Source organism: Hirundo rustica, chromosome 3 (assembly GCF_015227805.2).
Source record: "Hirundo rustica isolate bHirRus1 chromosome 3, bHirRus1.pri.v3, whole genome shotgun sequence".
NCBI classification, from domain to species: domain Eukaryota; kingdom Metazoa; phylum Chordata; class Aves; order Passeriformes; family Hirundinidae; genus Hirundo; species Hirundo rustica.
The window spans coordinates 114,304,088-114,331,008 of record NC_053452.1 but is presented as its reverse complement, the minus strand read 5'-3'; the positions used below and the strand labels follow the sequence as shown (position 1 = coordinate 114,331,008).

Sequence of the window (26,921 nt, the reverse complement as noted above, 5' to 3'; positions counted from 1 at the left end):
CATGATAGGAAAAAAGTCTTCCCTGTGAGGCTGGTAAAGCCCTGGCACAGGTTGCCCAGAGAAGCTGTGGCTGCCCCTGGATCCCTGGAAGTGTCCAAGGCCAGGCTGGAGCAACCTGGGATAGTGGGAGGTGTCCCTGCCCATGGCAGGGGCTGGAATGAGATTCTCTTTGAGGTCCCTTCCAACCCAAACCATTCCATGGTCGTATGAAGAGACATCCAAGTTTTATGCACCGAGTAACATCTGTGAATGATACTATAGATCCATTTGTGATTTGAGAAAATAAATTAATTTAATGGGAAAATGCCATTAACTGCATGGAATGAAAGGCTGCAGCTGCTTGGAATTTTCCTTCCTACAATGCAGAATCACAGAAAACTCTCGTGATCCTGAATTCAACTTTTTGCTTTTGTCTTCTGCCCTTACAGACTCAGAAGAGTTTCAAACAAGACTTCACGCTGCCTCTTGCTGAAGCAATGAAATTCCTCAATTCATCCACCAGCTCTCCACCTTCTCCCTGAGCTGCTCCTGCACTGCCAGCTCCAAGGCATGAGCCAAACCACGTTATCCAGAGGCTGAAATCAGACATGAGCTGTTCTTTTCAAACCATCCCCTCTGATATCAGTCATTATTACATCCCTTGGTACCCTCACAGGAAATATTTAGCCAACCCATCTCCTTGCAACGCCCACTCTCCCTTCTCAGTGCTTGCCCTCTTCCAGGATTTTTCCTCAAATCCTGCTGTACATCTCAGGATCAGAACCTGCTGCAGAGAAATCTGCAGGGACCAATTCTCCCCAGAGCCTGCGGGGAGTTACTGTAAGTGGTAAAAGATGAGAAAAAGGAGAGAAACCACAATTAGTGACCCATCTCAGAGAGGAGCTCTGCTGCTGAAGCTGTGGTGTAAAATCACCTTTGTTCATCAGTATCAACATCCCTTGTGGGAGACAGGATTTGATCTGAAGGGGGTCCTGTTTTCCTTGGGTCTCCCTCCTCTTCACAGCTCACCAGCTGTAGAGAGCACAGGCACTTTTAAAATGCAATTGTACCTTCTAGAAAGGTGTCCCTCCCCATGGCAGGGGGCTGGAAATAGAAGAGCTTTAAGGTCCCTTCCAACCCAAACCATCCCAGGATTCTATGATTTAATAAAATCCGTCTCGCTTAAACACCCTTTGACTGCAGAGCAAATAACACATTCACATTAAGAATTCTGACAGCACAAGAGTATTTTCTCTATACATATTCCCAAAGTCCAATACACACAAAACAGAATTACCCAATAAAAATATCACTGAATCCAACTGTCAACACTGACACCACAATGAAGCTGGAAAACCGACTTTGGAATATTCAGTACCTTGCTTCACTAAAAAATAGTGCTCACAATAAATCTATGGAAAAGTTTTTGTTGGACAGGTATTTTCCTTCTCTGCAAGGGGCAGAAACTCACCCTGCTGCTTTCAGTTCTTCAGGATAACTCACTACGTGTAAAGCTCAAGTAATCCCCATTCCACAGAGGAATCTGCATGAAAGCAAACCAACCCCCCCCCCAATGCCCCAAATGAAACAACTGTGTCCCACTCCCAATATTTGCAGGAAAAGTTTCAATCCCTCAGAATTCACAGAATCACTGAAAGGTTTGGGTTGAAAGGGAACTTGAAAATCATCCAGATGGCACGGAACCTCCCACCAGAAATTCTGTATGTGGGAACCGTCCTAATGAAAAGAGCAAGAAGACACCAAGCAAAGCAAAATATAATTAAAAAACAAAAACAAAACAAAACAAAACAAAAAACCACCTAAGAAAATTTTGCCAAAACCCCTCAAAGGACTAAGGCATCCATCATGGGCTATGAAACACACACCACCTCCAGCTCAGGAACTTTTAAACCACAAATGCCAGATGATGGCACAAGAACCTGGTGGAAAGTCAGGACGTATCTGCCCAGATCCAACCCCTTTTCCTGGGCCAGCTGTGCTCTTTTCTGCTTGCCATCAGAAAGAAGATAACGAGCTGAATGGTGCTTTGGCCTGAGATCTCTGATGGTACTTTCCTGTACTGCCAGAAAGGACCTTTCAAGCATTGTGAACAGTTTTCAGTAACTGATAAAGTTCAAAAAAAGAAAAAAAAAAGGTATTTTACGCTTAAATCAGAACTACTTTAAAAACACCAAATATTGCTGAGGCTTTGTGGTTCCTTCCTTTCATTCTAGCAGTTATTACGGATCACAGGCAGCTGTGCACAAAAGCTGGTTATCCCTGTCACCCTGAACCGTTCAGGACACGGAGTCACTTCTTTAATTCACCAAAGGCAGTGTGGAACAAGTGCAGGACACCCCAGGAAGGGCTCCCATCAAAGGCACAGCAGAGTCGGGTCGGGAAGGATGGCAGAGCAAACAGCCTCATTTAGATAATCCCACTGGTTTGACCCAAAGAGATACAGCTTTATCAGGTAACAGAACTCCTGTGGGGGGGAAAAAAAGAGTGTGAGATCATAAACTGACAAAAGCTGACTGCTGACTGAATCTGGAGGTTTTCAGATGTATCTGACACTTTACTGCTGTGAATGAACGGGAGAGTGCATGGAGGGAAATAACGGCTACACCACAGAACTGGGTAAACAGCCTCATTTAAAGCAGGAATTCCTTTTTCTAATTCTATTCCTATGATTAGGAAGAGTAATAGATACCCTTTAACGGGCAAATAATTTCTTTTATCATGAGATTCATGGGCAAAAGGACGTGGGAGCAAATTTTATGTCTGGGATGGTGAATTTTCATGGTTATTCCCTGCTCCTGTGAGGAAGGTTTTCTGAAATTCAGTAACATCACTTTCAGTAAAACCAGCCTTGGTTTGTCAGGCCTTCAAGTGGTATTTCTATTAAGAATCTTGTCTTTTATTAAAAAGCCAAAGGTACCCAAGCTCCAAACATCTGAAACTTTCTGAGGTAACCCCAGCAGACGATGTTTGAAGGGCAGGGAGAGTCAGCCTCGGACAGACATCCCATTTCTTAGGAGATCCAAGAAAACTGACATGGATCAAAGGAAACTCCGAAGCCTGAACTACCTGACAGGAGGATGTGCACAGGTGGAGGTTGGTCTCTTCTCCCACATAACAACTGACAGGATGAGAGGAAATGGCCTCAAGTCGTGCCAGGGGAGGTTTAGACTGGAAATTAGGAACTATTTCATCAGCAAAAGGGTGGTCAAGCTTTGTAAGGGGCTGCCCAGGACAGCAGGAGTCACTTAAAAGCTGTGTGGATGTGGCACTTGGGGACATGGGTCAGCGGTGGCCTTGGCAGTGCTGCAGGAACTGTTGGACTGGATGATCTTAGAGGGCTTTTCCAAGCTTAGCAATTCTCTGATGCTGTGGTTAATAAAATGTTGCAGTTATGGGGTTTCTGCCACTCAGTTCCATAAATGCAGTGAGTAGCCCAGCCCCAGGGATGCTCAGTTTAAAAGCAACAATAACAACAGCAACTCAAAGCGCTGATTGCACAGAACCCCTGAGTTTGGGGACAAGAAAAAAATCCAAATAAAACACTTCAACCAACTTCAACAATACTGAAGAAAACAGTATCTTCCAAGCTGGGAAAGGCTCTGGAGCACTAGTTGGATAAGGACTGGCTGAGCGAGCTGGGGAAGGGGCTCCCTCTGAAGAAAAGGAGGCTCAGGGGGACCTTGTGGCTCTGTACAACTCCCTGACAGGAGGGGACAGCCAGGGGGTATCAGGCTCTACTCCCAGGGAACAGGGACAGGAGGAGAGGGAACAGCCTCAAGTTGTGCCAGGGAAGTTCAGGCTGGACATCAGGAAGAATTTCTTCCCTGAAGGGATGGTCAGGCATTGGAAGGGGCTGCCCAGTGAGGTTTGGAGTCCCCATTCCTGGAGGTGCCCAAGGAAGGTCTGGATGTGGCACTCAGTGCTCTGAGTGGGGATCAGTCATAGGCTAGACTTGATGGTCTTGGAAGTCTTTTCCAACCTTAATGATTCTATAATTCAAGAATTCTGTGAAAAGTTAAACGCACTCCCACAGAAGAGAAAGAGTAAAGAGCAGAAAACAGATGAAGGGCAATGCCAAGAGAAGAGGACAGGACACACCTCATCTCAGAGCTCTTGACGGGTATCAGAGAGTCCCACCTGCCTCACAAACGGGAACACAACCTTGCCCTTAGAGTTAACACACATTTAATGTCCTACTGAAAGGTTTCCTCTTGGAAAAAGGACTGGAGGAGAAGTAAGTATATTTAAAGGAGTCAGATTGGTAAAAATTTTCAGTTTTATGATGGTGAAATTGTTCCTAAGAATGCAGACTCCTCTTTTGATTGACATGGAGGATTTGGGACAGGAAGAATACAAATGCACTGGTAATGGCAGCCTAATGAAGCTTAGTCCTCAGTTAATTCACACAACCAATTAACCCTACATCCAGTGGAAAGTGGGAGCGACACAAGGACCCTTTCACTGACCATAAGGAGCAGTGCTAGGCAGAATATCCACTCTAAATATCATGGAATCATGGAATGGTTTGGCTTGGAAGGGAACTTAAAGATCATAAATACATGCATTTTCATTCTTAGTTAGGGCTCACAAGCCTCACAGCAGCATACCCAGCAGCAGATCCCAACCAGACACAATTCCCCAGTCCCAGCCTGGCTCCTCCAGGAGTCAGGATCCTTAAACAGATTTCTGCCCCAGTGAGACCCAGATTCCATGTGGGAATCTGCTCTAAATAATGATTCTTCAAATAGTGTATCCTCAGTCATCAATTCCTACTTAAAATCCCACCGCAGAATTATTCCAAAATAAATATTCCAAGTTAAAATGTGATTTCCTCACCATTTCCCCAAAAACCAGTTTCAGGATGGCAAAAGCATTTCATTCAAAGTAAATGGAGGAGGTGTGAACCTCCCAGCGCCTCAGACACCTGTGTTAAGAGCGCTGCTTCACGAATAAATTCCCTAATCTCCTGAAAAAAAGGGGGAAATAATCCAGTCCCAGGCCAAGAAGTTGGCAAAGCCACCAGAAATTCAACTTAACCCCTGAATTCAAACTCCCGGCTGCAGTTACACAGCTCTCGATAATTGCAGGAAATTGGAAAAATTGTCTTTTTTTTCCTCTCAGAACGCACTTAAATATCAACAAGAAAAATAAAAGAGTTAGAAATAGCGTGCCCTCGCTGATAAAAAATCGGTCACTTCCCAGGAATGTCAAAGAGACGGTTCCCAGTGAAAGGAGCAGCAGGAAATTACAGGGACATCGGTGTGTTCAAACAGAAAATTCAGTGGTTCGTTGCAGGCAGAGCTTGATCACAACCAAAAAAAATATAATGAGAGCCTTTAACGAAGCTCTAATTGTGCAACAAGCCATACCAGGGAGAAAAGAAACAGCAAAACCCCAAATGTTTTGATAAATGGGATTATGAAACTCCAGAGCAGTAAAACAAAGACTAAGAATACAAACGGTAATAAAGCATCATTAAAGGTGCTGTTTTGAAGCACAGGTAAATGTCAGGTTACCCAGGCAGAGTTTTAGTACTCAAAAGCAATGTTTAATCTGATTTTTTGCTCTCCTGAATTTCTGGATGGATGATACTCCCATTACTCAGAGATAATTTTTATTTTCCTGTGAGGACACGTGGGCTTTTTCAGCCCCTTCTGAGACATGGGGCACTGTGAGAAAGGACCAAGCACTAAGACCAACTCCACAGAGGTCACTTGTCCCTTGTGTCCACTGCCTGACAAACAGATTTCAAACTGAGCTTTGCATTCCCATCAGAAAAGCTGCACCAATTTTAGAGCAAGCTGAGGAAATGCTGGAGAATATCTGAATTTTGGGATGCCAAGATTTTCCCACAATAAAACCAGGGCAGATCAACCATAATTTTTTGCAAAATTATAAATGACACCTCAAGTCCTGGCTGGCTTCACCTACTGAGGGATGATTAAGCTGCAAATCTACAATTACTTCTAATCTTAAATAACTGATAGGATTTGCACTCCCAACATACAGTAGCTCAGAAGTGATATTACTGGGAGCTTTTTGAAGCCAATCAATAACTATTAAAGCTGGATCCCATCAGCTACCACCAGGTATTAGCCACTTTCTCAATATTTCAAGGATTCAGTTATTCTTAGCTACAGTTAAAGTAGTAAAATGAAGTGGTCTCATACTGACATTGCGATAAATACGAGATTAAATATAGAACAAATTTATTACTCCCCGAAGTCCTACTGAGTGTCCTGATTTTTTTTTTTTTTCCTGTATCCACAACAATCTGGTTTACTTTGATGTTTTATTATCCCAGATCTAAAGCTCACGATTGAAAAGCAAAGCCAGCGCTGGTTCAAAGAACCCAACCCCAGCCATGCCGGGGGAAGGGAATAAATTCCAAAGGGAAGGTGAGGATGGCAGACGGTGGAGCCGGCCCTGTGACAGCCGTCATGCCCCACTTGGAGCAAGTGGCACTCACAGGCGAGTGATTTGTGACACTGAGCGTGTGTGACACGGCGCAGCACCCCTGGAGTGCCTTGGGCTGCCAGAGGATCGTGCCTGCAAGGAGCCGACTTTTCCTAATACCCCGTGCTTTGAAGAAAGCGGAATAATCAACCCATTTTTAAAGCACTGGTTTGAAGGGCTCCGAGGAGTTTTAAAGGCAAGCAGTTAATTACTTGGCTCGCTTTATAAATAAACAACCCACAAATTAGAGTTGGGATGGGGTCTGGGTGATGATGGGTGACCCCAGAAGTGCACATTTTTGGCTCGCTGCGTGTCCTGAGCTCCCGAGGATGGTCCCAGTTTAACCCCAGCGGGTCCTTCCCAAAGAGCAAAGCACTCAGGAAAACGGCAGGAGCAACAAACCACATCCTCCTCCACCAGCATCCGAGCAGGACGAGCCCACAAGGATATGAGTGTTTGGGTCTCAGCTAAATTCCCTGGAAGTTTTCGAGGCTAGGCTGGACAGGGCTTGGAGCAACCTGGGACAGTAGAAGATGTCCCTGCCCATCAGACAGACTGGAACTGGAAGGGTTTTAAGGTCCCTTCCAGCCCAAACCACTCTGTCATTCCATGATTTATGACATGTCTTGGCATTTCTCTGCTCTCCTCACCTGGGATTCACCCCTTAGCATCAATTCCAAAGTGGCCCACTGAATATAACTCTCCCAAAGATGACAATGACAGTCTAATCCAATGAAGGGATCTGGCCTCCGCCACTGGTGCATGCACAGGAGTCGTAAAATAAATTTACTCCTAAACAGGTAAATCTGATGGCCATGTCCAAAAGCTAGAAGTGGATTTTGCTGGAGACTCTGACAGGCTGGATATGCCTTTATCAGCTTGGAAAAACAAGCCCACACTCTCATCAGAAAATAAAAATTAACCTTAAGTAATGGGAACATTTTCCTTCAGCTGTGTTTCATCCTTCTAGGCTCCTCCTTGTCTACTAGGCAGGGAGCCTTCAAGGCTCAACCAGCATAGGATCAACCCTGGGACCTACAAGCCCCTCAAGAAGCACCACGAGAACTATTCCCAGCTGGCATCCTGGAGGCAGCCACCCTCTCCCAAAAACCAAGAAAGCTTAATGTGACAGAACCAGCAACGCTGTGCCAGCTCATCTCAGGGCCAGAGGGCAAATCCTGTCACTACCAAGCTCCCAAGAGGAGATGTGGCCACGGAGGATGAGTTCTTGGCAAGTGAGATGAAGGGGGCTCTATCTTTGATCAGTGCACATGGTTGGACTTTGAGATGGATCGTGAAAGGGGAAGTATGTCCCTGCCCACGGCAAGGGGTTGGAATGAGATGATCGTTAAGGTCCCTTCCAGCCCAAACTATTCTGAGATTCCCTGAAAGGCTCTGGTATCATCCCAGAGCGAGCTGCATCACATTTGGGGCTGGAGCCTTTGCCGGCGTCAGCGGCACGATGCATTTACGTCAGCGTGTGACAGCGGGCCCGGAGTGACAAGGACTAAGGTAAGATTAAGCATTCAGGAGCAAAGCATGTCCTTCACTAAAACAAGGGCGCCAAAGCCTTATCGCGCTGCCCTTCGGCACAGCCACGTGCCCAGGCACAGCCTCAACCTCCAGCTCCGGCCCCGGCTCGGATGCACATGACTTGGCAAGGCAGTGCTGCAGCTTTTCCCAAGGAAACCATTCCCTCCCAGCCCAGCCATAACAAACGCTGGGAAATAAAGCCCCGAGTCAGCCTCCCGCTGCATCGCCGACGTGTTGGCGTGACAGACTCCGTGTGGTGACTTCACACCCCGACGTGAGCGCCTTCCCCGCATTTGTGAGTCTTCCACGAGGGAAAAACTGATGGATTTCTGCAGCTGGTGGTGCTCGGAGAGTTGTCAGTGCACAGTGTTTCAAATTATTTCCATTTCTAATTAATATTCATAAACGAGCCACAGTACCGTGCCTTCCATCAGCCGTCACACACAACCCACGCTAGATGAAAGGACAACTACACGAGATAAGCAGTTTATCGGATCAAAAGTCCCCTTTAGACGAGGAGACAGCTTCTGCAACAGCGTCCAACTGATAGCATCCCATCACACGGAGGGAGTATCGGCAAATCTCCCTCTTTAAACCCGAGATTCAGCACACACACGGAATGCACGACGCAATTATTATGTTAATTTAGCTGCATTTTGCTGCCTGTTTGAGGCTGGAGCTGGAGGGAGGAACTTCGTTTTGAAGAGCTGCCACTGAAAATGGCTACTTCAAAAAGCTCAACTGACACCCAATTATACCATCAGCTTTGGAGTTTAATCCCCCGTAGTCAGCATCCTGCCTCACCTGGCTGGTTTTGGGCAAAGACTCTGCCCCTCAGCTTTTGCCTTTACCAACTATTTACACCTTGCTCCAGTAGGAGCCTGAAGGAGCTTTACCTGTCCTGCTCCCCAAACTCAGTTTAGGTGGCAGAAAACAAGGATCTCATCTGCTTGCACAGAACATGGCCTGGGAATAACAGCTGTGATTGTCCACTACCCCTGCACGGACAGGAAATGAATCAAAAAGACACCTGACATTCGCATCAAGCCCATGCAGGATGACAGAAAATACTGAGACTGTAACATCACGGTCCCCCCCCCTTCCCTGATGGGAAACGAGTGTTTCCCAGCTTTAAACTGAAAGACAGTAGGGTTAGATGGGATATGGGGAAAAGTTTTCCCTGTGAGGGTGGTGAGGCCCTGGCACAGGATGCCCAGAGAAGCTGTGGCTGCCTCTGGATCCCTGGAAGTGTCCGAGGCCAGGCTGGAGAGGGCTTGGAGCAATGTGGGATGGAGGGAGGTATCTTTGCCCATGGAAAGGGATCAGAACTGGATGATCCTTGGAGCCCTTTGGATCCAAACCATCCCAGAATTCCATGATTAAAAGGAGCAGAGGAAGGTGCATTGCCCACCGCTCTCCAGAGCTGTTCTGCTCCTCATCCATGAGGGACCCAAACAGTCTGCCCCAGAAAAAGCATATTTACACCCATTGCCGGAGAGGGAAAGTATAAATATTTCCAAAGCTTTATGAAGGCTGGTACTTACAGTCATGCTTTGAAAGGGAAAGAATAAAGCAAAATATTCAATTAGAAAAAATTACTATAATTGCAGGTTCTATTTTACCCCTCCATTAAAGCAATAAAGTGCCTCAAAATATTGCTGAGCTGGGATACAGAGCTTAGTGCTACTTAACATATTAATATACATCCAGGGGGGTTAATTTAATTTAGATCTGCATGAGGGTCTTCTCTCCTCCCTGGCCCCTATGGCCTCCCTCTACACTTCCAGCTGGATATCCATGCATGCTTCTCCCCCATTCCAAGGGATGGATATGCAGTGCTGAGGCTGGACATAAACTCTGACATGTGCCACACACCTCTGGAGCCAGAGGACATCAAGCACATCCACGCACAGCTTCACACACACAGATTCCCAGCTTAAACCACGTTTGCCTGCCCCTCAAAGCTCTGATGTCTGAGTATTTGATTTTCTGTTGGACGAAAATGTACAATTCCTGCTCTGTAAACATCAAACAAAATCCTCTTGGAAATGTAAAATCATTCCATTTTGCTCTAATAGCACATAAATCCCATGGGAAAGGACTTGCTGTTGAAAGTCACTGAGCAAGGGACTGCTGAGGCTGAAGAAGGGGCTCTTCCTCCCAGCCTTGGCTCTCTCCATGCTTTCTCCACACTACGGTGCCATGAGCTGCAGTTTTCCAAATATAACCCTGCTCTTCCCTGCGACAGAAGATAAGTGAATCTTATTTTAGGGAGCCCTTCATCCTTTTAATTAAACAAATTAATATCACTTCTCCGTATCTCATAGCCTCCATTATCTTTTGTGAACTCCTACAATTCTGTTGTAAAGATATATTGAAAAAGCGCTAATTGAGATAATCTCTGGAATTCAAGAGTTGCTGTATTTTTAGCCATGTTTTAAAACTATTTTCCCTTTGTTTCTGGAATGCCTCCCATCCTTCCTCCCATGCCAGACTGTTTACATTATTTAAATGCCTTCTGCTTATACCACTCTTTACAATTTTTACTTCAACAACATCGGCCTCCGTTGCTCTTTTTTCCCTTGCTTAGACATAACTGGGATGAATTCCAATCCCAAACCCAAAACCACTCCTGGTGCTTTACTGCTGTCTTCTGTGTTTGGTAGATCAGGCAACGTATTTCTGCCATCCTGTCATCCAGGGCTGCCTGTGTGGGGGATCCAAGCACGAGGAGTTAAACTGATCTTTTTCTACAAGAGAAAATGGGAGAACGGCCATTTCCCCAGAGACTGGAACTCTTTAAACTCACGGGGAGATATATGACATGTCCCTGCTTTAGGAGATGATCCTGAGCCACCCCACTGAAAGGATGGGGGGAGCTCATCTCTCTTCGCTTTTCTTTGGAGAGTTGTTAACTCCAGTGTCCATCACAGAAGCAAAATATGATCCTGCTCCCTGCCCCTACAGAAAACCCCACAGAACCCCATGAGTTGAGGGAGGTTCTGGCAGCTGGACATGATCCTCCCTCACTCAGGTTTGGGGTTTTTCCACAGGTTTAATTAGCAAAGTGATAAAGGCAGCTCCAGCTGCCAGAGCCTTTTGCATCATGGCTCCTGAGGAGTTTTTAATAAGAGTTCTGTCAAAATGGTGGGGGTTTTATGGGAAGCTTCTCCCACATCCCACATGTGAAGGCAGAAAAGGTGATGTAGCTCAGGAGCTGACAGCATGAGCTGAGACCTCTGCAGTGTCCATTTAAACCTGTTCACAACAGGCTTGGTTTTCCTAGTGCCCATTCATTGATCATCTAGAGGGCACTGAGGCAGCATTTACGAGAAATTCCTGTCTTAGTTCTATTGCCCATGGGGTTTTGGGACAGGGAGAAGATGCCTTTTCCCTCAGCACATCCTGGACAAAAGGCGGTATAAAAAAGAGGGAGAGTGATTTTATGTGACAGATAGTGATTGGACAACTGGGAAAGATTTTAAACCAAAAGATGAGAGATTTAGGATAGATATGGGGAAGAAATTCTTCCCTATGTGGGTGGGAAAGCCCAGGCACAGGTTTCCCAGAGAAGCTGTGGCTGCCCCCGGATCCCTGGAAGTGTTCAAGGCCAGGTTGGACAGGGCTTGGAACAGCCTGGGATAGTGGAAGGTGTCCCTGCCATGGCAGGGGGTGGAACTGGATGGTCCTTAAGATCCCTTCCAACCCGAACCATTCTATGACATGATTCTATTCCATTATAACACAGGAATATTTCTTTGGGATGCCAAAGTCCCCAAATCCTGCTGTAGGTGAACCAAATCAGAAAGGAGCAGAGGAAGAGGAGGTCATGATAAAAGCTCTGGGCTTGTACATAGGTTTCAACAAAGCTGCCAATTCTGCAAAAGATCTTCTGCGCAGCTGAAGTCACTTAAGGACAGACTGTGACTACTTCAGAGGTGAATCTGAGCTCTCACAGATTTCCAAAAAAAGGAGACGTGAGGAGCAGCACAGTCTCCAGGTCCCATTATAGTTTTGGGGATGATGGCCTTTTGCTCTACTTTTTTGTCTCTTGGCAAAGATTTGATTTTGTTCCTGGTTCAAGATATGGGAGTAAGGAATAAAACACCCATTTATACTGAAATAACAAAAGCCCACCAGTGAAATTTGTTCAGGGATGGACAAATAGCAACTCCTGAGACTCCTCCTCAGCACTGTAAATGTGGTTCCTCTGCTACAGCATTTCCATTTAATCAAACACAGGCTGAAACTGGAATGCAGGATGGTAGGAAATGTAAATCCCAAGTGAAGAGAGTGACCAAAAAAAAAAAAAAAAAAAAAAAATTCATCCACAGAGAGATGCAATGGGCTGCTTCTGGGACACAGTTAAATGCTCAGTCCCACAATCCAGAAGATTTTGGGAGCATCCTTGAAACTGCAGCCCAAAGGATATGGGATGTGTCTGATGTTCTACCCTGCACAGATCAAGCAATTCTGCTTCACAGGGTTAAAAATACAAGGTGCTCCTCCCTCCATCAGAGTGCTGCTAGGTTGGAGGATTTTCTAAAGATCCTCCTCCCCTGGAAAGCTCTTCCCCTGTTTTCTTGGGATCCTGTTTGGAAAAGCATCTCAGTGCCCTAAAGCATCACAGTAGGCTTGGCCATCATTCTGAATCCCAGCACATCAGAAGAAGGTGGGTCAATGAAGTGACAATATTTGGCACATGTTCTTTGCTTATGCCTTTAATTACAATTTAATTTTCTCTCAAGCAAAGCCTTGCTCTGACTCACAATTCCTCCTACCTAAAATCTTCCAGGTGTTAAAACACTGCCTTGTACTACTGTTGATTTTCACTACAGTCAGGTGCTAAAAATCAAGTCAGGATTCAAGGGAAATAAAGCAAGATGAGTATAGAGTGAAGTTGTGTGAGAGATCCAGACTTCTCCACAGGCACACCTTCATTCCCCAAGGAAAATTACATGTTTGACATCCCATTTCTGCTCCTTGCAGTCTCAAGGCAGAGCAAGCAGCACTCCTCCAAAGAGATGCTTTATCACCATCAGTTCTTCATCCTTTTCATTAAAAGAAATGCTCCCTGAATAACCTACATTTGTTCGGAGAGGAGAACCACTGCAAGGAATAAAGCTGGCTCAGTGCAGCTAGAAGCAAAATGGAAGTGTCTGGAAAGGTAGGAAATACAGAGCCTGGAATTTTAACACACAAAAAATGGTGAGCCATCTCTTCTCCTTCCCTTGGCACCCTGCCTCCCCTCCACGAGGAAAAGCACTGGCATTAAAGATAAAGCCATAGGGAGAGTGGGTAAAAAAACCCAAACAGCTGTTTTTCCTGGAATTCAGCTTGAACAGCTGAAAAGGGATGTTGTGGTCAAGGTCCACATGGGTGGGAGCATTTAGGAAAGCAGCCTGCAACCCAGCTTCAAAGCAGTTGGGTTCCCTTGCAGATTTTGGACTCCTGGAGATGCTGTCCCCAAAATACCTTGCAACAGTGTCTTCACCTTGAAAGCCGTGGAAATTTTATGCTGGCTTCAGTAAGAAGTAATTTAGGTCACCCAAGCAGTTCTGCTTCCATTTCCTCCTCCCCAAAAAACCAGGGCAGGAGGGTGATGAGCTGCTGTCACTGCCCAGCCACAGAGCACCACGTAGCTCTTCCTCAACATCATCCAAAAACAAACCAAACTCCAGTTTCTCCTCCAAATCCCACTCCCCACCTGCCCAAGCCATCCTGTCTGCAGAAACACTGGGTTGCACGGGAAGGGGAGTTCCCAGCAGGTCAGGGCAGGATGTTATTTCTCCCAAGGAAAGGTCTGGAGAAATCTCTGCCCTCCCAAGGCTGGCCCAGCAGATCCGCTCCAACATCTGTGGTTGGACCCCCTCTAGTGGGAACCACTCAACAAAACACGGAGCATCACCACCGCCCGCCACCCATGGAGACCCCTCTCAAGGGATAAAGCCCTTTTCCCATCGTTATTATGATTATTGTCATTATTATTTCCACTCTCTCACAACCTACGGGTTCTGTAGATGTTGTTGGACCTCTACACCCACAGCCCAGCACTCCCTTATGGAGATCCTGCAGAAATGGGAGTGGAATGGGTAAGTTTTTTGGAAGGGAGGACAACCTCGCTGGGAAAAAACACAAAAAGTTATACCCCAGACCTGTTTTTGTAGGGAGAACATATTTATCATCTATCCCAGAATGTCTTCCCTCTGCCAACTTGTCAAAAGCTGACAAAACTCCGTACTATAAAAGCAAGCTGTTAAAACTTGGCTAAAAGGAAAAACTCAGCTGCCAGACAAGCTAACCAGCAAAAGCTGAAAAAAATATTCCAGCATGCCAGGAAAAGCAGTAAATTTACAGAAAGGCTCTAGAGAGCTGAACATCCCAAACCAAGACAAGGAGGTAGCATTAGGTCAGCAGCTTCTGGTTCATCTCCTGTTTGAGAAGCAGATGGCTCCCACTTTGAGAGATTTGGGCAGAAAACTTCAGAGTTGCTGCTGCCTGTACTTCTAAACTATCCAAAATAATGTGCCTCTTAATCACAAAGTTCACCCCAGACAAAGTATTTTAGGAAGAGCCTGAATCCACTCAACACAAAGTCATTAAATGCCACATATTCCGTTTAAACCCATTGATTCATCCTTCCACCTCCGAAGATGAACAACTCACAGATTTGGTCTTTCCACTAATAAAAAAGATGCCAACTCTCTGCCTAAATGTTAGGAATTTCTCACCATGTACGTACACATGGCAATTTTTAATGTCACAACAGTGACAAGGGTTGTTGTGGTTTGCTGGGGTTTCTTGTAGAGAATGTTTTTCTCCCAGATCTGTATTCAAATCTGTTTTAATGACAAGCCCCATAAACAGAGCACAGTCAGGTCCCAAAACTCACCATCACTGATAGTTTAACAGACACAGACTTCCAGCTGGTCAGCATTCATTTCAGCCCAGCTCCACATCCCGTTAATCCAATGGAATCCAATAATGTTTGCTTTAATAGCACGGCACAACGCAAGGGATCGGACTTTCCACTCTAAACCCCCTGTTCCAGGGCAGCATCCATGACCCAGTAACCCACTTCCAGCAGAGGTTAAGGGAAGGTGCATCAGACAGGGAACTTCACTCCTGTCATTCAAAAAACCTGTGCAACTACTCAAGATACCAAAACTTCTATCTCTCCTGAATTTACACATCTGAACGGCTCTGGCAAAAGGAACAGCCCTGTCTTCATCCTGTTTCTGGCAAAAACCACAGCATCCCTCCTCAAGGAACAGCCCTTGGCAGCTTGCACTGCAGCACCTGTATAATGAGCATAACGTGCCCCAATTGGCATTCTTCACTTTTTGGATAGTCTGGATGAATTGTTCAAGTCCTCAAGACAATCTAAGATTTGAGAGGAAAGGTGAATATTGTAGGTATACGAAAGTAAAAACCCCAGGAGCTGAGCTTTATTGGTGGGAATGGCATTGGAGATGAGACTGCTGGCATCCATTTGAGATCAGACTACTCCTAGCAAGAATTCAAAATATATGTATCTATACACACACATATGTTTTCACTATTTTTCCAACAGCCACTATAGACAGACAGTATTAACACATCCTTCAGATCCCAGCTGAACTAAAAAAAAACACAAAAACCCCAGGAATATCACTAAGCCCCCCTTCAGCACTCACACTGCCCCCTCAGCCCTCCTGCCTGGTCACGATCCGCCCTCTGAATACGACACAAACAACAAAGCCTCCATCCAGACTGGTCCAAAACAAGCTCCTTCTCCCACAATCCTGACAAAATGAAGAGACAGCCTTGCTAAAATAAGATCCCGATGTATATTTATATTTCTGCTATAAAATGCTATTTATTCACCATCTTATTGGCGAGCCTTCCCAGTATTTACGAGAAGAAGCCACCACAGCAATTGTGTCATCCCTCAAAATCCAAACGCATATTTACCTAAACGTATTCAGGATGAGAATTCCTGTACTACTCCAACCTGCCCCCCTCTAATTCTCCACGATTTCGCTCCCAGCTGCTGAGCAACACCCACGACATCCCCTACGTAAGGTACGAGCCCGCTTACACTCCATGCAGCGGCAGCACGGATCCGTGATCCCACAGGAAACCGGGCTCGGAGCATTACGCACTGAACTTTCGCTGTCCTAGGTTTTCCTCTTTCATCCCCACGTCTAAACTTCTCCCCAGCATGCAGCGACTGTGCCGCAGGCAAAGGCGGCCAAACCAGTGCGTTCCAGTATCAGTCCCGTCACCGCATCCGAGATTAATTTTAAATGGTGCTGGCAGCAGCTGTAGTGGGAATGCAAAAAGACACCCTCGTGGAGGCTGCTCCACAGATCCCAGGAAGTTAATTCTGTCTCTGGTCAGGTATTGGGAGTCAGCTCCACGCTGTCTAGTGTGCCTTAAAGAGTGGGAGCTGGGCGCTGGTGGGATTAGAGATCAACAGGAGAGAAAGCTCCCTGATTTCACCTAACGTGATCTGAGCTGCAGCACTCCTTGTCAGTCCCCTTCTGCATTCCCAGCCCTGCACATTCTCAGAAGCAAATGTTTTTCCTCTGCATTAGGGAAAAATCTGGGTAACTTGAGCATTGTTTCTTCCTATTACTCAAAAATCAGCCCCCCATATGCACCCCCTCTGTCCCTGCCAGCATCACTTCAGCTCCCCCCTCCCCAAGCGCTCACTCGAGCGTGCCATGGCATGGGGTGTTTGTGCACAGCTAAAACATAATCATTTCTTCTGCCTGACTCCAAGAAAGGAAAAATCCAACTTGCCAGAGGAGCATCTGCATTGAGAACTGCTTTTGCTGATGGGATCAGCACTTGGGAGCACCAGGGGAAGCCGCAGAAAGGGTCGCGGACCAATTCATCATCCTCGCACGCACCACCCGCAGACATCCCCTTCCCGCCACCCCCCAGCCCAAATCCTGGCCGTAAAAAACCCATAAAAATAGAATAAACCCCCAAGCAGAAGTTGAGAACAAATGTGCTTTGAACGATGCACAAATGACATTGAAGATGCATAAGAAATATGTATTTGCTGTTGCACTGCATGATTACATGGGCTTATTTCCTACGTACACATCTCACGCACCCTTCCCACGCAGATCCCCTCCCCTCCACCCTCGCGGCTTCTTCAAAAAAAAAAAAAGGGTAAATAAAAATCCTTGATCCCTAGGGATTATTTTAAAAGCTACAAACACCACGCGACCCCCATCTGGAGCCTCTTCCCTACAGCCTGATCGTCCATGAGGTGGAGGGGGTGCAGCCACCACCCCGTGACACAACCCAGAGCTGTCCCTCTACCCCCACCCCAAATCTCACAGCCCCTCCACGTTACCAACCCGCGCCCCAGCTCAGAGGATGCTGGGCCACGCCGGGTTCTTTACAGCTGTCCTTACACCACCTCTTTCCGTAAGCCCGACATCTCTGTGGCAGCGTTTGCATCCACAGGCTTTCATCCTGGAGAATCCCTCCCTGCCTCCTCCCACCTCTCTTTTTGGGGAGGATAACGTAATTTGCAGCTTGCACTGGAGGATGCTTTTTTATTCCTGCCGAGCCTGAGGTCACTTCCCAGACCCGTCCTCTGGCCAGCGTCTCCTCCACCCCAGGACCTCTCCCTCCGGCAGGGAACGGTCCCTTAATGCCGGCCCCTCCAGGCTCATGCCGGCAGCCCCACCGCCACCGTCCCCGCCGAGGTTTCTCCTTTCTCCAAAGCCACAGCCGAGGCATCGCGCTGCGTTTTTCCTCTTCCACCACCCGCTCCTTCGGTTCAGGGGGAGTCAGCAAGCGAGCAGCTCCCGCTCCACTGGCTGGGGATGAGACCCTCACCCCTCATCCCTACGGGATCTGTGCCAGGGGGACATCACCCCTCTGGAACCAGCACGTCCCAGTGCTCGGCAGCCAGGGCTCCATCCCCCTGCAGACCCTCTCTGGAGCAGCCCCTGCATTCCATGGGGTCTTTTCCTGGTTGCCCCTGGCTCCGGGAGGGGGGTGGTGGCGTGAGTCCCCTCCAGGGTCACAGCACCTCCCTCTGCAGCGCTGCCTCTGCCAGGGTCACCCCCAGCCCCAGGCCTGTCCTGGAGGGAAGAGCAGCTCCATGACCCCCCCCTCCTCATCCTGCCCCATGCCTGTGGAGCACCATCTCATTCCCACCGAGGTAGAATCCCATCTCACACCATGGTGGGCACAGAACTGTGTCCCCTCCAAGCTGTGGGGTGACAGCAGCCCTACTCCCCTCTTCCCAGCCCCACACGTTCACTTGGGGGGCATCTCTGCTCCCTTTGGGGCTCTTCTCACTAAAGAAGGGGTCACCCCAAATCTCCACGTGGAGAGCACCATCTCATGTCCTGCTTGTACCAACCAATCCCACTCCCCCCCACCTCAGGCCCACAGACATATTTTGTCCCCTCAAATGTCCCCTAAGCACAAGGGGGACCTTGACACCTCCTCCACCGTGGGGAGCACTGGCAAGGGGCCACCTCAGACCATGAGGTGACAATGACCCCCATGTCCCCGACCTCAGCCCCCAGGCTCATTTTGTGGGAATCGCTCCTCTCTTTGGGTCTCTCCTCACTCAAAGTTGGAGCAACCCCCAAATCTGCCCTTCTTCTCCAAGTGGGGAGCACCACACTGACCACCACCACCTCAGGCCACGAGGTGACACTGAGCCATGTCCATCTCAGACCATAAGCTGACAACAACCTCCATCTGCCCCACCTCAGCCAGGGACAGTGACCCATGGCCACCTCAAATCATGAGGTGACACGGACCCCCATCCATCCCACCTCAGCCAAGGGACAGTGATGGTCATCTCAAGCCATGAGATGACACTGCCCCACGTCTGCCTCAAACCATGAGGTAACAGCAGTGGCCATCTGGTCCACCTCAGCTAGGGGACAGCGACCCACCTCAGCCCATCCAGGCGACACTGACCCCCATCAAACCACGAGATGACACTGACCCAACTTAAACCAGGAAATTACACTGATCCACCTCAAACCAGGAGGTGACATGTCCACCATGAACCAGGAGATGGACGCTGACCCATGTCCACCTTGGACCACAAGGTGACACTGATCCACGTCCACCTTGGACTATGAGCTGAGAGCTCCCCACCTCATTCAGAGGACAGTGACCCATTTTAAACCAGAGGGCGACACTGACCCATGCCCATCTTGGACCACGAGCTGACAATCGCCCACATCCGCCTCAAACCAGGTGCTGACAACCACCTACAGCAGCCCCTCCTCGGCCAGCACACACTGACCCACCTTGGACCACAGGGCACACCGACCCACGTCCACCTTGGACCACGAGGTGACACTGTTCCCGTCCATCACAAACCGGGAGGTGACACTGTCCCCGTCCATCACAAACCGGGAGGTGTCAGCGCCCCGCATCCCCCTCGGACCAGGGGCTGACGCCGCCGCCCCACGTCCCTCTCGCACCGGGCTTTCGCAGCCCCCGCTCCCGCCCCTCCGCGGCCGCGGTCCCCGACCCAGCGCGCCGCCTGCCCCGCCGGGGGCACGGCGGAGTCCCCGGCCGCCCCTTACCTCCAGACCTGCCCCATCTGCAGCAGGTGGATGACGGACTGCCAGACCCAGACGGAGATCCTGCAGAGGCGCTGCGCCCCGGGGGTGGCGGTGCCGCCGGCTCCTCCTACCCCGCCGGCGGGTCCCCCACGCCGGCCCGCGGTCCCCCCCATCATGGGCGGCCCGCGGCTGCTGAGCCCCTGCACGGCGCCCAGCCCGCCGCCCGTGTAGTCCTGCACGAACCAGCGGAAGCTCAGGATCTGCACCAGCACCGAGGGCAGCAGCACGAAGGCCAGGGTGAGGCCGCACCACAAGTAGTCCCGCCGGCCGTAGTGGTGCAGCGCCAGCCACAGGTCCGTGCCCACATCCCCCAGCAGCACCAGCAGCGCCAGCACGATCCACAGGCAGTCCAGCCACGGCCGCTCGGCCGCCTCGCCGCCCTCCGGCGGCCCTTCGGCGGCGGCGGCGGGGGGGCGCGGGGCCAGCGGCTCGGCGGCGGCGGTGGCGGCGGCCCGCCCGAAGAGGTTCCGCAGGCAGGCGCTCCGGCAGCCCCAGTAGCAAGACGACGTGTTGCAGCAGTGGCAGATGTGCAAGGAGCTGCTTGCGCCCGGCTCCTCCGCCACCTCGGCCGCCGCTGCCCCGACGCCGCCGCCCGTGGCCGCCGCCGCCTCGTCCAGGTTGTGCAGCTGGGCGAAGCCGCCGCCGCCACCGCCGCCACCGCCGCCGCCGCCGCCGCCGCCATCCGACTTGGCCGCCATCTTGCTGCCGCCGCCGCCGCGTCCCCGGCCCGTTCGCCGGGCGCTCGCTCGCTCTGCCCCCCGGTGCCCGCTCCCCCCGCCCGCCGCTTCCGGGGGCGGCGCTTCCGCGGCGCGCGGGACGGGCCGGGGCCGCCTGGCGGCGACAGCGACCGGCGGCGGCAGCGCGGCGGGGCCGGCGAGGAGCGGAGGGAGCGGCGCCTTGCGCACGCCGTGCCCGCGGGTACGGACGCCGTTCGGCCGCGGAGGGACGCTCCGTGCCCCGTCCGACCTGGCGCGGGGGGCTCGCAGGGATGAGGCCCGGAGAAGGGGAGGCTGAGGGGGGAACCGCGCCGCGGTCTGCAGCTTCCTCGTGAGGGGGAGAGGAGGAGCGGGCGCTGGGCTCTGCTGTGTGCTGAGCCGGGACTGGAGCAGAGGAGATGGCCTGGAGTTGTGTCAGGGGAAGGTTAGGTTGGATATTGGGTGACTGGGCACTGGAAGAGCTCCTCAGGGAATGGTCAAAGCACCAAAACTGACAGAGCTCAAGGAGCACTTGGACAGCGCTCTCAGGCACGGGGTGGGTATTGGTGGGGATGCTCCTGTGTAGGGCCGGGAGTTGGACTGGACGGTCCTTGTGGGTTCCTTCCAACTCAGCTTATTCTCTGAACCTCTGGACAACCTCTGTCCTCACAGCACTTTCACAGGGAAGAATTTCTTCCTAAAATCCCATCTAGCCTTGCTTGCCCTCTTTCAACTTAAAACCATTCCCCCTTGTCCTATCCCTCCATGCCCTTGTCCAACATCCCTCTCCAGCTTTCTTGGAACTCCCTTACAGGACCACAGAGTTAGGTTGGAAAAGACCTCTGGCATTACTGGGTCCAACTGTTAACCCATGGACATGATCATGCCTAAATTGTATCCCCAAGTTCTACATCTACACGTTTTGAAAACCTCCAGGGATGGGGGTTCCACCATCAGGTTGCCTTGGGCAGCCCATTCCATTGCCTGAACACTCTTTCCATGAAGGATTTTTTTCCTGAATATCCAGTCTACAGCTCCCCTGGTACAACTTGAGATCATTTCACAGAATCACAGAATCACAGAATCACAAAATCATTTAGGTTAGAAAACACATCTGGATCATATGACCAAACACCACCTTGTCAACAACAGCAGAGACCTGATTGCCATGTCCAGTCTTTCCTTGAACACCTCCAGGGATGGTGACTCCACAGACTCACTGGGCAGCCTGTTCCAATGTCTAACCACCCTTCTTTTGGAGAAATTCCTCCTAATGTCCAACCTGAACCTGTTCCCCAGCCACGTAAGACCTTGGCTCTAAGATCTCCCCAGGGTTCTCTTCTCCAGGCTGAACAACCCCAGTTCTCTCAGCCTCTCCTCACAGGAGAGGTGTTCCATCTCTTTAGTCGTCTTGAAATCTGAAAATCTACACTGAATCATAGAATATTCTGGTTTGGAAGGGACACACAAGTCCAACCCCTGACCTTGCATGGGACACCCCAACTATCCCATTCTGTGCCTGAGAGCATTATCCAAACCCTCCTGGAGCTCTGGCAGCCTTGGGGCCGTGCCCATTCTCTGTGGAGCCTGGTCGGTGCCCAGCTACCCCTGGGGAAAGAACCTTTCCCTGATACCCAGTCTAAATCTTCCTGGCACAGCTCCAGCTGTTCCCTGGCTCCTGTCCTTGTCATTGGGAGCAGAGACTGGGGATGCTCCTCAGGAGGAGCTGCAGCCCCCAGTGAGGTCTGTCCTCCATCTCCTCCAGCTGAACAAACCCAGTGACATAGTTTGCTCGTCATATGGCCCCTGAGACCCTTCACCCTCTTCCTGGCTCTCCTCTGACACTCAAAAAGTTCCACTGTGCTTCTTCCCTCAAGGCCCAAGTGCTGACACCACTGTTCCCCAGACCAGCCTCAGCTGGACTCCCTTGTGCTGACCCCATCCTGCTCCCAAATCAGCTCCCCAATCCAGTGTCAGCTGCCCTGTCCCTGTCATCTGTTCCACCTCAAATCCCAGGATCACCACTCAGTTCATCCTCGGCCAGGCTGCTTTCCACATTCCCACCTCCAGCAGCTCCCAGGTCCCTGGCAGATCTGGGACCTCCTTTGGGTTTCTTTTTTTCTTTTCCCTTCCTGTGATTGTGCTGGGGATGGGGGGCTCCTGCCCCTCTCCTGTCCCTCTCCTGTACTCAGAGCATGGTAGAGCTGTGGCTTCCCCATCCCTGGGAGTGTTTGAGGCCGGGTTGGATACGACTTGGAACAACCTGGTGTAGTGGAAGGTGCCCCTGCCTGTTGCAGTGGGTGGCACTGGCTGTGTTTTAAGGTCTCTTCCAAACCAAACCTTTCTGGGATTCATTCTCTGTTGATAACAGCTCTCTCCAAGCACACCTTGGCACCCCGACCTCACACCACCTTGTTGCCTCCTCAAATCCCTCACCTTGGTGTCTTCCTGTCCTTCTCCTAACACAGGTGTGGTGGTGCAGAACTGTTTTATTAGGTTTTTATAAGAAGTTTATGTTATGGTTCATTTCACTGTATCCCCAATTCTGTATCCCTTTTGTGTTGTCTGTATAATAAGGTGTTTTGTGTCAGTCCTCCCACTCCTCACCTGACTTGTAACATCCCCTCTGCCCCACCCCCCTCTCTGGGGCAGCCTGTCTATCACTTTGAGGAGCCCTCCCAGGTTGTGAAATCTCAGGGAGAGGGCTTCAGGTGATAGGTCCCCTGGGGGGAATTCCTTTAGCTCTGGATTTTAGTGGTCCAGGGCTTGGGGGTGGGCACACCTTGTTACCCTCTGAATCCCCTGATTTGTTGTCTTGTTTTAACCCCCCTGGAACCCCTCCCCCACTTATAAGGTGGCGGAGAGACTCTCTCATGCTCTCAGCTCTTCAGCTCTGGCTTGCTGGCCTCACTGGACTGAGGTCGGACCAGCTGCGGACTTCCCGCAGCTGGGCCTGAATAAACATCTTTAACCTGCTAGGATGAGAGCCAATCTTTTCTTACTGCTGCTGCTGTCAAGATACTACTTGGTCCAGCTGAGAAGCCGACCCAGCAGGTAATAGCCTGCGTGCCCCCCGGACTGGGAACATCTGTGGCTGTGTTGACCTGAGCTAGCCGGAGGTCATCTCCCACCCGGTGCGGGAACGGAACCAGACACACACAGGGATTCTCCATCCCCTCCTCTGCTCTTTGTCATTCCCTTACCCGCTTTGGGGGACACTGGTTTTCCCACCCTGTACTTAGAGAGTCAAGCACGCTCTCCAAGGGCTCAGCTCTGTGCTGGAGAAACCTCTGGCAGGCTGAGGAAGCAGCTCCCAGCTCTGTTTTTGGGATCTGCCTGGAGCTGAGCTGCATCCCAGGCAGCTGTTTCACCTAAGGACCCACTGGCAGTCTGGGAAAGCCAAATTCCAAGTCCTTTCCCCCCAGTTCCGTGTTACACATTTGTTCATTCATCATATCCATCTTTTCTGAGCTGTCTTGTGCTGTCCTCTGTAGGTTACAATCTCTCCTCTTTTCCATGTGTTTTTTTTTCCCCCACCATTCGAAAAGAAGACTCCTTGCAGATGCTCCTTCTCCAGCAGCTGCTTCTGCCTCTTTCTGTGGGAGTTTGAATTCTACCCTTCCTTCCAATATTTTTTTTCCTTTGAACTGTGTTAAAATATCAGGGCTGAGAATGTCAGGACTCTAGAACTGGCTGAAAAAGTTGCTGCTTTGCAGAGTCTAAATTTCAACATGGAGAAAAAAAGAATCAGCTCCAAGAAGGTAGAAAAATGCAGGTAAAGTGCAGAGAAAATGCTTTTGCAAGGAGAAAAAAAAAAATCTCGAAGAAAAAGTGTGCAGACTTTCATATATTAAACAGGATCTCTGGGAAGGGTGCATTTTGTGTTTCTGGGTGATGTCGAAAGAGCTGAAAAGCTTTGTGAAGTCTGAAAAACTGCTGGTTTTGAAATGGTTGGATACTCCTACAGCAGAGAAACAGAAGAAAGGGAGCAGAAAGCAAAGCTTTGGGCATAATCCATGTGGATGTACCTGATGTACACCTGGATGTGGGCAAATTTCACTTGGAGTGAAACTCTGGCACAAATTTCTCCAAAGGGAGAAAACTGGTATTATTTATAATATTGTATAGTGGGATCAGACACAATAGGATCCCACAGATCCCGTCATAAGGCATTCAAATGTTGAAGATATTCCCTTATTTTCTGCCAACTTCAGCTATTACAAGAATATGGAAATAAATAAGAGCAAAACCAGCCCTCGACCAAAGTTATTTCATGTGCATAAGGCATGTATTTATATATGTGATCGACTCCCTCTCCTGATGGATACTTTCAAACCTAAATATGGATGGTAATTCTCACAGCAGTAAGAAATAAGGACTCTGGGACCCATATTTTTGGGTGAGAAGCGCCCAGATTAAGCTTCGACTTCTTATTTGCAGTACGAGGGAGATAAAAATGGAAGCATCCCTCATTCCTTCAAACTTTTCTGTGCAGCAGATTTGCTACATATGACCAAAAAGATATAAAAATCCCCCAAACCCCCAAACAACAGAGAAGTAAACAAACTGTTTGGTCTTATTACTTATATAGAAGTGTAGGTGTACCAATAAGGGGGGCAGACGAGTCATCTGTTTTGATACAAAACCAACCCAAACTTGTTTGATGAGACATTCGGGTGGGAGAAGGCAGCAGTTGAGGATTTCAGCGTTGGCACGTGGAGTGAGAGAAGCAGCTGCTTGGGCAAGGGATGACACAATGACAACACCCTGCTGGCCCTGCCCCCGAACTCCTCGGTGCAGTTGTGGCCACCTGTGCTCGGGAAGGGCGAATTCCAGCTGCAGGGGAGAGCTGGGTGTTGATCAGAGCTCAGGACAATCTGTCTTTTCTCCCATGGACTGAAAGAATTTGGCTTGTTCAGTTTAGCTAAAAAATGAGGTTGGAGAAGGAATGTGTTTTCCTGCCTATAAATACATCCTGGAAAATAAATGTGAGCGGAGGGAAAGGCGTTGGGACACTGAAGGGCAACGGTGGAAAAGCAAATGAGTAGGAACTGGCCATGAATATTTTTAGCCTGGAAATCGGAAGATCTTTCCAGTAGGAGTATGGGAGACTGAAATAAAAAAGTAACTCGTTTAACACATAACTTCCTGATTTTATCAAGGAAAAGGCATGCCAGTGTGGAGGGACAAACAGCTGGGATGGAAGCCCTTTAAAGGTCTTCCATCCCAGATCGTCTCTCCTTGGAAAGATCCTGTCCATTTTGATGCACGGTACACTACGTTCCTTCCTGCACCAGGGGATGAGTCATGGCTACATGACTCCGTGGGTGGCCAGAAGTGATATCTCCACCACTTACATCTTAATTCCTGATTATCCCATGATGTTCTCCAGCTCCTGCTCCCTCACATCTCTCCTGCACACAACAGAGATGTGCCCATGTCCCAGTCTCCCCACAACCCCCTGATTTCCCTGTTTCCCACAGCTGCTGCTGTGGGGTGGCTTTGGCCAAGGACATGGGGGGGTGACGCTTTGCCCCTTCAGCCCACAAGAGCTCCCATTCCCTTGTAGTCCTGGCCCTCACAGAGAGCCAGAAGCCATTACTCAGAGCCTGTTTCTTTTATTAGCCAGCACTCTGTATTTTTAGGGATTTTTTGGAAGTTGTGAGTGTCAATCACACCCATGTTGAGATCTCTCAACTCATATTTTTGAGAGGAGAAAGCTTTTCTCGGCACTCAGCAGCGTCCCACGCTTCCATCACACTGGAGGCGCTTGTGTCCGGAGGTCTGGGTAAACTCTGGGTGACCCCGAGATCTGCAAGTATTTATAAAACATGTTTAGCCAGGGTTTTTCCCTCACAGCACTCGGAGCTGATCTGTCTGTGCCTTGCGTTTCACATTCCCGGTGTTCTCCAGGAGCACCAGGGAGGCACTGGGAAGGGGAGACATGTTTGGGGCTCCAGCAGCACCCCTGCATGGGATCACAACCTCCTTGTGCTGCTTGGTTAAAGGCTTTTTCATCCTGATCAATACTCTAATTGAGCTGTGTGGTCTTCCATCTTCCAGGCATTTATTCAGATCAGGGGAACAAACACTAAATATAGAGAGGTATGTAAGCCAGAATCAGAGTTGTGTGAATCTGGAACTATCTCATTTAAATAACCGAGGGATGGATCCAGCTGAGTGTTTGGTGTACGTGGAGTACAGATAATTACAATTAATGGGGATTTACTTTAAGCAAAGTAGGTCAGAAAAGAATGACATCTTATTGTGTCATTAGTTTCCATCAATTACTTCCATGTTGTTTGCTCAGTTCCCTAGTCAAACGAGTGTGGGCTGACAACCTTGCAAGCTCAACTTGGTATTGTCTCTAAAAATCAAACTGCATTATTTCTGCCTCATGCATCATCACTAACAATAAAGCATCCACTGCTGGAATATAGCAGGTGGCTTTGTTATTCATGCATGAGGCAGAAAAAGCTCCAGCTTCCATTGCCACGATGTTCGTGTCTCTGCGGGATCAAAAGTTGGATATCTTGGTAAACTTAGTAGTTTTTGTGCGAGCTTGACTTAGAAGACTCACTTAGGCCAGTCCTTCTGTTGATTAGCTTTATTAATTTCTATTAACCTCTTT

General features: G+C 49.3%; 1 protein-coding gene across 1 annotated transcript in view; it reads right to left on the bottom strand.

Annotated features, from left to right (window-relative positions):
- The window catches only part of XKR6 (XK related 6), a gene marked incomplete at its 5' end in the record, with an annotated part of 168,274 nt that extends 148,029 nt beyond the window's left edge, over positions 1-20,245 (bottom strand). Inside the window, one exon of the mRNA XM_040058557.2 lies at positions 19,557-20,245. Coding sequence (XP_039914491.1) covers positions 19,557-20,245 — 689 coding nt within the window. The remainder of the gene's footprint in view (positions 1-19,556) is intronic.
- Positions 20,246-26,921: the final 6,676 nt, after the last annotated feature.